We start from the raw sequence: 12,500 nt of genomic DNA, 5'->3' as shown, positions 1-12,500 counted from the left end.
GTGTACTGATCACAGTTTCAGTGACTCCACTGGTGCATTGGCTGACTGAGAGGCGATCGATGACTCCCCCCCAGTGGAGGGTAAGGGAGAGGGCTGCAGGTACGAGGAAGAGCCCTTCTCCCCCCCCCCCCCCCCCCCCCCACCAGACAGGGGGAAATGAATAGGCTGCTCCTTTGTTGAAACAATATTGAGTACTTTGGGGGATTTGTAAACGTTATGTTCAAAATACACTGCAATGTTCACTATCCAGCCATTGGAAACACACACACACACACACACACACTCCCACACGCACAAACACATACACACACAAACAAAGACGCGCATCCACATATGCCGACACACTCACACACACACACCCACCCACCCACCAACCCACATGCAGTCACACACACACACACACACACACACACACACACACACACACACACACACACACACACACACACACACACACACACACACACACACACACACACACACACACACACACACAAAAACACACACACCTGGACTGACCTTTCTACAGGCCTCCCACTCAACCACAGCCTCTCAGAGCTGTCTCTATAAATTGATTGTTTAAGTGCTCCTTCTCCATAATGCAATTAACACCAGAAAATGCTCTCAGACGTTTTATTGTACCTTGCTTAGTGCTTTTGAATAATTGCCAAGAAATCAATCAAACAGTCACACTTAAGACCGGGCTCATTCACTTTTTAGTTAGCTACACATCTGAGTTGAAGAAAGCTATGGCAACAGAATATTGCTACTACTGCTTGCACACACATTTTCTTTAGAGAGGCTTCGTGTATTGTTATGTGTATTAAATATGTTGAGCATATTTGCTCAAAATGAATGATATTATCTAAAGTCCATGGCCTGAACCTTCCACCAGCTCTGCGATTGCGGCAAAATAAAATCAGCATTGGTGATTGGCTGTGTCCGCATTGTAACAGGAGCCTCCCATGTGCACCATTTCGATGCAGTCGAGTTGGGCGAGGTGCGCCTTTCAAAGCACAGTCCAGAACCGTGTCACATTGACCCCAGAGCGGCTCGGCACGACCGGTGGAGCGGTTTAGAGCCGCCCACACACGGCGGCAGTTGCACTATCCTTTCGATTTTGAGGTCAGGAAGCGGCAGCTCTGCAGTGCTCAGCGGCGCTAACTCGAGTCAGACACGCCCTGCGCACACACACACAGACGCATGCACACGCACACGCACACACACTGGCACGCACACACACTCACACACACACACACACACACCCATCCACCCACACTCCCACCCCCCCCCCCCACACACACACACACACACACACACAGTGTGAATATTTAATATGTGGGGTAGATGGTGGAAGCCTCGAGAACCCCTACTGTAGTACCCCAGTAGTCCCCTGGGTCAAAAGTCACAACATTGAATCTATGGGCACAAATTATAATCACAGAAATCTTCAAATATAAAATAATCAAAGTGTTAAAGTTGACTATATTTCAAATCTAATTGCATGTATGCAGTGTATTTCAAATGTTTTTTTACAGATCCAAACAATAGACAACACTCTCATCATAGTCTGGAATGTGAAACAGAACATCAAGTCCCTGCCCATAGGCGCTCTGAAAATGTAACTATGGCAAGCCAGAGCCAAGAGGGCTTGAAAGGCAACACAGGGCTTTAAAGGCAACACAAGGCTTTCAAAGAATCCTTGCACTGCTCTGCTCGTCCTGGCTGTGTGTTCTGTGCTTTATGCATCAAGAAAGCATAGTGCTATACAGCCTGCAGCTTTTTCATTTCTGTCAACATTTGTCCGTGGCAATTTTATAGTTAATAACACGCCAATGGCTATCAGAGCAAGATTTATTTCAAAGCAACAGCCGTATTAAATACGACAGCCGTATTATCCAGTAAGACTATGACATAAAAGATCTGTCTACATGTCCTCGCACACACACACACAAACATAGGCGTGTTTCTATATCTGTTTCTTTGCAACAACTGTTCCGGGATCACAGACGTTGTCCGATATATCTGACAGTTATCGTATTTCGGTAATAAGAGATTCCGATTTTCATCATTTCATCGCCTTTGTGTGGGACCAAAGCTTGAGCTTTTTTGTAAGAAAAACATACACATCCTCCCAGGCCGAGTTGTTCTCTCTACTACTGGAACACCAAAGGATTATCTACCACCCCCAGCCGGCTTTGAAGGTCTTTGCAGAGCTGGTACCCCAGCCGCAACCAATCCATATGTTGTTGTCACCTCTCTCTCTCTCTTTCTCTCTCTCTCTCTCTCTCTGTTTACTTGTTTTGTTGACATGGAATTCAGCTCTGTACTCTGCTCTTCAACCCCCAGAACCATTGAGACAGAGCTTGAGAAGAAGCTTATTTTCATTGTGGTTGAATCTATTGATTTAAATAGACTGTAAGATTTCATTAATGATAGCAAGGGCACTCACAAGGCAGCAGAGCCAAGTTAAAGGGCAGCCGAGCCAACGATGCGTTTTATGATCCGAGATAGGAAAAAGCAATACATTAATTTAGCCATTAATTGTTAGTATTGCGATGGCTGAAATCTGGACGAATATATACCTGGTTGGACAGCTTTGCTATATCTAATCTGAAATTTAACATGACGTCACCTCACATTTTCCACTTACTCTCACTATGCTACTTCATTAAAAAAATATGCATTATTTCACCACTGAGGAAATGCAGGGAAATAGAAAAGCTGATGTAATCATAATTAGAACAGTAATTATCCTAATACATCCACCACTGCTAAATACATAACAATCGACTTTAGCAAACATTACGAACTCGTAATGAGCTCATCATTCCAGAGGCTTTGTCTAAAATTGTCAATTTACAAGAGCTCTAATTATAGCCCATGTACAGCCATTAGCAGTCGCAGCATAACTGTTCGTATCCGCCCAAAGGTCGGGGAAATCAATAAGCAGCAGAGATGGATTTTGTCAACACAAACGGATGCTCAGTATTACAGTGGTAGGCCTCTTCCGACGTGCATGTACCCTTGGGGGGAGGAGGGGGGGAGTTATGGCTGGCCAGTGTCCAACGTGACAGGAAGGAAGTGTCTTCACAAGGTGGAACAATTGTTTTTATGTTTGTAAGGTCACAAACAGGATTGACCCCCACGCCTTTTATCTCCAACAACAGATGTATGCTACCTCCTACTGTAAGTTGTACGCCAGTGTACTAACATGAGGTTTGACACGTCGATACGACGCATACCCTCTCTTTCCACATGAAACAGAGCGTTCTCTTGTGTAAACAGCTCAAAGGTCAGCCCAACATAAGAGATCCAACATGAATCACAAATTCAACCAATTTGTATTTCCATAGGTCTGTCTGCCTGTACATGCATCCTTTATACCTGCTTATTTCGTCTATCCGTTAGCCAGCCCATTGAGGCGTTGTATACACATACGCATGCTCAAACACACAGCAGGGCTATCCATTCCGCACCGCACTATTCTACAAGAATCCTCTCAGTGATCCAAAATAAATTAATTCAACTGAAACAAGTTGAATCATTTCTATCACACACTATGTGTGTGTGTGGTCGGATGTCATCGGCTGTGTCACCCAACTTCCTCACACACGTCACCCTCCCTCCGCCCAACGTCAATCGATCACAACGAAGCCGTCCGGGGCGACCTCCCGTCAACACACCAGCCACGCTAACGTCGCCCCCCCCCCCCCCCGACGCTATGCTAGCCGTGGCCCCCCTCCCCGCCAGCAACCCCCAATACCACCGGCCCCCAACACCACCGACCCCTACCTCTCGGAAGTTCTCCGGGCCGCACTCCAGCCCGCGGAAGTCGCACTCCAGCAGCATGTCCTCGATGCGGAAGCGCGTGCGGTTGAAGAACTCGTCGAGGCTGAAGCGCGAGCCGGGGGGGCGGTCGGGCGCCAGCGGGATCCCCGGTGCCATGTTGTCCTCGAAGCCCAGCAGGGGCCCCATGAAGATGAGGTCGCTGTAGCTGAGCTGTGAGCGGCGGAAGGTGTTGAAGTTGCAGAAGGTGACGGCGGGGAAGGTCATGTTGGCGGCCGTGCGCTCGTCCAGCATGGTGACGTGGTCGTAGGTCAGGTAGAAGAGCACGCGGTCCACCACCTGCATCAGGAAGGCCGCCAGCGCCAGCAGGAACACCAGCGCCCACAGGCCCTGCCGCACGCCAAACTTCGTGTCCTCCACGAAGATGTGGTTGGCGCCGTGCAGCGAGCAGCCGTCGAAGAAGGCCGCCAGGTTGTCCACCTGGCCCTCCTCCTCTTCCGAGCCGCCCGCCTCCGAGCCCTCGCCGGCGTGGTCGTCGGGCGGCTCGCCGCCGTCCAGGTAGTCCTGGGAGCCGCCGCCGCCGACTCCGCCCCCGGCCACGCCGCCGCAGCCCTTGCGGACGCGCTGGTAGCGGTCGTCAAACATGTCCTTGGTGCCGGGCTCCTCGTCGGCCGAGAAGGAGATGGAGCACATGATCCGGACCGGCATGGTGGCCGGCTGGGGAGGCTCTCACCGAGTTGGGGGGGGGGGTGGATGGGGATCAAAAGGTTCAAACCGAGCGTTCACCGCTGTCCAGGCCGGTTGGGGGGCAAGAGCAGGGCCGGTCGAGTTTTTTGCTCTTTGCGAGAATCTAATAATCGAAGACCTATCCCACAATCAAAGAGCAGAGTTCAAATCCTGGCGACTGATCGTTGGAACGTCTTCCGTCAATCGAAAAAACACCCGTGACTTTTTGAGAGATAAGTATCTACCACGATGCCCATCGCCAGGGTCTGTAGAGGTAAGCGAGTCAAACATCGATGTACGGGGAAACAAATGGAGGAAAGGTTCAACACTAGGTAAAAGCGAAAAAGGCACTCTAGTATGGCCGCCGGGATAGAGACTGAGAGAGGAGGAGCGCAGGACTCGGATGACTCTGACCCGGTGGGCGTCCTTGGAACTCTGGGGCAGGGAAACCCGAGAACAGTTGGGGAGGAGAAGAAGAACTAGGCAATGAAGGGAAAAAGGGAGAAGAGGAGAAGGAGGATGAGGGGAAGGAGGAGATAAGAGTCAAGAGGGAGGGAGGGAAAGGAGGTGAGGCCATAAGGAGCCAAGAACATATGATACTCCCTGTGGGCCAGGCTACAGGTCACCATGTCGGGGCAGAGTTTCATCGTTTACAGGAAGCGCAGCTTTGACGCAGGGAGGGTGAGAGAGAGAGAGAGAGAGAGAGAGAGAGAGAGAGAGAGAGAGAGAGAGAGAGAGAGAGAGAGAGAGAGAGAATAAGAGAGGGGGGATAGAGAGATACAGAGAGAGGGAGAGATAAACAGAGAGAGGGAGAGAGAGAGGGGAGACAGAGAGAAGTAGAGGGAGGGATGGGAGCGAGAGCGAGAGAAAGAGATATTTTTTGAGAGGGAGAGGAGGAAAGAGGGATGGGAGTGAAAGAGAGAGCAAGAGAGAGAGAGAGAACGAAGGGGAGATAGAGAGTGGGGGCATAGAGAGAGACAGTGAGAGCGGGAGAAAGAGAGAGAGGGAGTGAGAGGGAGGAGAGAGGGAGCAAGAGGGAGGGGGGAGAGAGAGAGAGTGTCAGGGATCAGCAGCCACTGAGCTATAGAGAAAAACCCAGTAAACAGGCTATTTATTTCTGCTGATTTCACTGTTCACCCCACCACCCCCGCCCAAATACCTCAGTGTGGGTAATACAATACAATAAAGCAGAGTGACACTGTTTCAAATAAGCTCTCAAGCCATTGCAAAAAATTTTGTCATAATGAAAGATAGCAGCCTGAATGGATTAATTCATGCTCCGTTTGGTTGAACTGCAAGTGATCAATGTTAAGCTTGTGGGGACAGGTGTTTGTTTTTTTCGTCAAAGGGCTGATCACGATTTAAGACACGAAAATCCCAAGTGTAAATTGGCTGTCATCTTCAGAAAGGATTTGCGGTACGTGAAAAAAAAGTAGAACAGGGACTGGGCAAAGCAAGAAACAAGTTAAACAAACATTATCCGCAAGGTAACTGAGCGCAAAAGCCCGGACATGCTCAACGAAATATCAAGGACAACAAATAAATCCTCAACGTTTTCTTTAAACATTTGAGTTTCCAAACTCCCATATTGCCAATGAGCCTTCAAATTGTACAACCACAGCTTCGAGTGCTTAAACGGGGAGCAGTTTAAGCGGAAAAGCAAACAGGAGCAGTGGAGTGGAAAACCAGCATAAGCGGATTGAATACAGAGATAAACAGAGACTCCCTGCGGGGGAAATGGGGGGAATGGTTGCGTTATGAAAAGGAGACTTCAAGAATACGATATGTCCGTATTGATCTGACTCCATTAAACTGTGAAGAGATCATTGTCTTGCAATGGGCATGAAACCCCACACCCATTTAGGTCATAGTAACACTCCTTACAAGACCCCCTCACAAATAAAAAAAACCTCCTAATCCAACTATACCCCCGGCCCCTTAAGTAACAGCAACAAACCCGGGCGTTTAACGTTAAGTGAAAACACATTAGCGCTAAAGGCTTAAGTGATACATATATGTGTCAACCCTTTTCAAACTGTATTAACTTATACGGTTACCGGCACTTTACCGCACCTCCGGATGTGGAGTATATGTTTGATCAATCTTACGTTTCATGACGTAACACCGCAGGGGCCCGAGAGGAAAACAGCAGGCTCGGGTTCGGGAATCTGACCAAGCATCGATACATGAGCAAGCATCAAAACACGAGCAAGCATCAAAACATGACCAAGCATCAATACACGAGCAAGCATCAATACATGGCCAAGCATCAATGTCTGACCTAGCATCAATATATGACCAAACATCAATATATGACCAAGCATTAATATATGAGCAGGAATCAATATATAAACAAGCATCAATATATGACCAGAAATTTATATATGACCAGCGTGGGACAAGAACAGGCCGGGGTGTTTGCCGACTGCAGCCGAAGCCGTCACACAGTGTATCAACACCATCCGGCCGGTGGGGCAATGACAGTAAACTGCACAGTTGGCATGGATCTGCATGTGTCAATGTCGGCGCCTGGAGGTCTCTGTTCTTGAATATTTATTAGTGACTGAGGATGTCTCCTGGAAACCGTCTCGACCCGGTGTCACCCCAGCTCCCTTGGCTGAGGCATCTTTAGGGCCTCGGAGCCATGAATATGCACATAAATCAGTGAGATTGTGAAACGGATGCGATGGAAGATTCAAATTGTGCGGCAAGATGCTGGAAGGATGTGTGCCTGTATAACATTACATAAGAGAGTAAGAACAGAGTCCCCCACACTCATGTGGGGGACTCACAGTTTTTTATGAGGCGGTTCTTTCATGCAACTCAAACCAAGTCATTTTGGTTTGTATAGCCCTTAATCACATTAAGAGTCTCAAATGGCTCCACAGGCCACATTTAGTGTCACTAGCTCAAACTCTAGGCCCCGATGGAGCAAGAAAAACCTCCCTTAACATTGAGGAAGAAACCTTGCAATGGAATGCAGAGCCCAACTTTAACTTGTACTTTCCTTTGTATGTAATGCCATTAGTAAGCATTTACTTCCTTAATCAGAAAAGATTACTGGATCATCATAACAGTTTAAAGCCATTCACAGTCGCTCCACAGCCTAACAAAGCCATGTTGGCTTGTCTGGGGGAGACCACTAGGTGGCAATGTCAGTACGTACAACCTTGTAAGAATCTAGTAGGACTGGAAAATATAAATAGAAGGCTTTGATGAATCCTTCAATAGTTGTGAAGTTGTAGAGCAACTACGAAACTGACAGATGCATGTTGCATTTATCACTCCTGTATGTAAATGCTTTCCTCATGTGTATATACAGTGACTGTTAATAACACTCAATGATGCTGCATTTACGATCAATTACGAAATACTTCCAACAAAACAATAAAACAAAGATTAATTTGTAGATTAATTTGTAGATCAATGAGCAATAGCGACAATGCACCTGAATCGTCTCATCGCAATCGTTTCATTTGATCCTTGTAACATCTTTGTAGTTCAAAATAAAAGACTCTTAGAGATTGGTAAACCGTTTTTTTAACGATATTTGTTCAGGATTCAAATTGACTTGCCCTCACCAAAGCACCCTTGATAAACGGGTGCTAATAGACTGTGTCCCCTCTCAACCTCTATGTTACATACAGAAGTATTACATAAGCATTGTCTCTGTCCTCTCTGCTGCTGGTCATGGACTGCAGTCTTGTCCATGGATCCAGGATCCTCACGTGCCTGGGTCTGGGACTGGAGAAGGCATAACGTGATCCAGTTCAAAACCCCACCTCTTTACTTTAGGTCAAAAGGTGGCAGTGTTGCCGTACGAGTTGTCGCCCAGCGTCACTGAAGACCAAAATACCAAAACACCTGTCTTTTATCAACAATAAACAAGAGACGGTGAAGAAAGGGTGAGAGAGTGATAGAGCGAAAAAGACAGAGGAAGAGAGAGAGTGAGAGATTGAGAAAAAGAGATGAAGAAAGAGAGAGTGAGCAGAAAAAAAAACTGGGCAAAGAAGATGGGAGGTTGAGAGAGCTCTTTCGAGTCTTTCGCAAGGCCTGCCGATCGCTGGGTCTAACCTGCCGTTGCCATGGCGACATCATCCTGGCCGTCCGCGAGGGGAGATGCACAAAGCCCATTACTGAGAACAAGCACATACTCACACACACACTCACATGCACACACACACCCAAAGACACACACATTGCACAAAACAACTACACCCGCAAACGGACACAAACATAGCAAAATGTACCCTTCTCATAATGCCTGCAGGTAATTTTGGCATGTCTTGTAAATCTGATTTCAGCGAAGATTCAAACTGAGCTTGACAATAGCTTCAAGGGAAAAAAGGAAAGATTGAGAAAAAAGAGAAAGACCCAGAAGGAGATAAAGAAGATATGGTTCTACTTGGCTAATAGCCCTGCCAATCAATACACCCTGGGGGCTGTATCATCCCATCTCTGGGGACATCAGATCCCAGAGCCGGAAACAGGTCGAAAAAACAACCAGGCAGGTAAAATGGTGCTGAAAATAACGGGGGGAAAAACACGTCCACCATTGAACAACTTCCTTTCAACACAGGGCATGTATATGTGGTGGTATATAATGTGTATGAATTAAGTTCTTCGGGTAAGGCGTTTTGGGCGAACATTTCTCATGTGCGACACCGTGGAGGAGGGGGGGTTTGTGAGGTAGGATGGGGGGGGGGGGGGGGGAGACTTTCACTGACCTTTCCCCACGCAGATCACAGCAGACGGACGATTTCCTCTGCTAATGCAACTGAGGCGCCATAAGAGCAATCAGTCTGACATGCAACACTGCGTCGCAAGCCTCAGACGATAAAGGCCACTACCCAGTCCACTCACGTCCCCACATCCCCACATCCACACGCGGACGAAAGGGATCAGACAGAAACGTTATTGGGCTTTGCGTTGACGGGTAATATCCCTTGACCCTCAGGCACCACCAGATCACGACAACCGCTAGATGCACCCCTAGATGCAAAAAAATAGGAAAGTTTGAAAAGTGATGGACATAAACTGTTGTTGCGCGGTGTGGCGAAAGATCCGCACTGAGATCATGTTGGTTTGTGTGTGTCTGGCTGTCTGAGTGCGTGTGAAATGACCTATTCGAAATAGACATTTGGTTTTTAAGTAAAGGTCTTCCACTGTAACCGGTAAATAAAAGATTATATTCAAAAACATGTCCATCACTGGAGTACAAAAACAATGGTATGAAATAACAAATCAGACAGTGAATGAGTGAAAGACCAAATCAACATCGAAAACAACAACAGTATGGTTACGGGATAGGTCAACATTTAATTGACATCTCCATGCACAGAAATAGACCACGTTTTCTAGCGTTAAACAGCTCTCGAACACAACATCAAGATTCATTTAAACCATCCTTGCTCCACTCCTGAGGCGTTTTCGGTTGACGAGTATCTCCAGAGCCACATCCTCTGACCGGATGCTAAGATAGTCTCAAAGACTAAAGACCTCGCAGTCCAAGGGCCACACAGTGCAACAGTGTTTAAAGCTGCTGTCAGCGCACGACACCAAAGGCTCTTGAGGGGAGGGGGCCAGTGGGCCTCACAGCAGCTGGTTTATGTCACAGCGTTCCCTACTAGCAAAGTTCACGCTGTCGTGACACAGTGGAACTGCCTGTAAACCCCCCTGCATAAAAAAAGGGGGAGGATTTGTACAGCAAGGATGATAGTCGCTGGCTGACTAGCAGAATCCAAACACACAATCACACACACACACCAACAGGTGTGTGTGTGTGTGTTCATGTACACACATAGGGCACATGCACAAGCACAGACTCACACGCACAAAAACAAGCATACCTTCACAGATACTCATATATGCACCCCCCCACACAGACACACACACACACACACACACACACGGTGGTGGATGTGGTACCAGTGGTTGGCGATGACCCAGACACTGACTGGCACTGCCATAGTGAATTAACGGTGATGACTCAGCGAAACGGAAGGTAAATCCTGGAGGCTAAAGAGTGGTGTTGGCGTATGGGGGGGGGGGGGGGGGGGGGGGGGGTGTGGGGGTGTGGTGATAGGTGGTTTACGGAACGCATAAAAAAACATATAAGACGGGAAGAATTAATGATTGTGTGTTGTTTCGTTTTTTTTATAAAAGTCAATGAATATTAATAGTTATAAATGTAAGAGTCTACTTTTAGGATAAGCCTAAATCAGTCATTCAGGTTTTAATTAAAACTGCCACTGTGTGTATATCTTTTGATATACTTCGTCTTCGTGTCCAAATTAAAGTGACATTTCTCATTGTGTAGTTCACATGTGCATTTATAGATTGACTCACTCTATAAAAGCACTTGTCAACGGCACCTGAATATGTCTGTTTGAACACATATGTGTGAGTCTGTGTGTGTGTGTGTGTGTGTGTGTGTGTGTGTGTGTGTGTGTGTGTGTGTGTGTGTGTGTGTGTGTGCATTGGAGAGAGCTTATGAGCGTGGGCGTTGTTCTTAGCTAATAAGGTGTTGACAGTTACATTGTCACTTGTCTGTCTGAGTTGCCCTCAAAGTTTTGTACAGAGAAGATGAGGAGAGAGAGAGAGAGAGAGAGAGAGAGAGAGAGAGAGAAGGAGAGAGAGAGAGAGAGAGAAAGAGAGAGAGAGAGAGAGAGAGAGAGAGAGAGAGGGGTATATGAGAGGTGACAACAACACATACTCACTATCCCATCTCCTTTCTCCTTTCTCTCTCTCTTTCTCACAAAGCGAGGGAGGGAGAAAGCGAGGGAGCTAGAGAGAGAGGAGTTACGGTACTGAGAACAATAGAGAGAGACAGTAGATGAGGGCGGTGAGAGAGAAAACGAGGGAGCGGGCGAGAGAGATGTTTGGTAGTCATTAAGGTCAGCGCAATTAGCGGACCGCTGAGGTGATTCTCCTTGGAGGCGCAGTGCTAGTAGATGTAATCCATTTCGACATCAGACACGGTGGCTCCGCGAATCAATGAGTCCTCATAAGTAATCAATGTGATCGATGGGGAACCCATCAGCCTGCTCAGATCAGTGACGGGAATACCAGTGAGTACTTCTCGCTTTCTCTCCTCACTGCCGTACACATTCCCTCTCTACTTCCCTCTCTCCTGCTCGTCTTCCATCTCCTTCTCTCTCTCTCCCACTCACATTCCCTCTCTGTCTCCCGTCTCCCTCCTGCTCACATTACCTCTCTCCTTCTCTCTCTCTCCCGCTCTCATTCCTTCTCTCTCTCCCGCTCCCATTCCCTCTCTCTCTCTCACTCCTTTCCCCTGCTCGCATTCCCTCTCATTCTTCACGTGTGCCCCCAACTGGTTAAGTTTGTATGTTCATAATCTTTCTTTATTGTCTCTCTCTCTCTCTCTGTTGCTTTTCTCCCGTCTTTGAGTTGTTCCTTTGCGTTCAGATATATGACCACCTCTACGTTCTGTCCTCTCTGCCTCTCTGCCTCTCTGCATCAATACATACACAGGGTTTCATCTGAAAGTCTCCCTCCCAGTCAGATGAGACCCGGGGAGCCGAAGGGGTGGGCGTTTTCAACAGAGCATTTGAGGGGGCTGCAGTTATCAAGATATATGGTTTATATGTACAACTCTGTAACATTCTTTTACAGGCAATTCATCAGAGATCACATTATTGCACAGGTGGGAAATGCTTCCACAGAAAAAAAACAAAGGACTGATCGGGTGATCTACTGATCTCGCCCTCAGTAGATAGCGCCGTCGCATTACGTTCCTCTGAGCCACAGAAAACGCTCAAGAGATGTGGGTTATTCTCCTCTGCTGCTATTATTTTGTATTAGCAGAATATTTCTGATGTAACTCATAATTACACGTAACCCTATATATATACATAACCCAGGGAGTTGTTTTCTCTCCTCCTCCTACATAACCTGAGTTCAAAGATGCATTGCGTCTTGGTCTGACACTGCATACAGTACATACATGCAGAACGTACAAGTGT

General features: G+C 47.3%; 1 protein-coding gene across 2 annotated transcripts in view; it reads right to left on the bottom strand.

Moving 5' to 3' along the window:
- The window catches only part of asic1b (acid-sensing (proton-gated) ion channel 1b), a gene marked incomplete at its 5' end in the record, with an annotated part of 142,120 nt that overhangs the window by 43,443 nt on the left and 86,177 nt on the right, over positions 1 to 12,500 (bottom strand). The window contains one exon of one of the 2 annotated variants that reach the window (XM_079747277.1): positions 3,796 to 4,497. The exons of the other annotated variant lie outside the window; for it this stretch is intronic. Coding sequence (XP_079603403.1) covers positions 3,796 to 4,497 — 702 coding nt within the window. Of the gene's footprint in view, positions 1 to 3,795; positions 4,498 to 12,500 lie in introns of those variants that run through there. 2 annotated transcript variants of the gene reach the window in all.

Source organism: Pollachius pollachius, assembly GCF_949987615.1.
Source record: "Pollachius pollachius genome assembly, chromosome: 12".
Lineage (NCBI taxonomy): Eukaryota > Metazoa > Chordata > Actinopteri > Gadiformes > Gadidae > Pollachius > Pollachius pollachius.
Note: the sequence above shows the minus strand (reverse complement) of the source record. Positions and strands in the feature narration are given on the sequence as shown.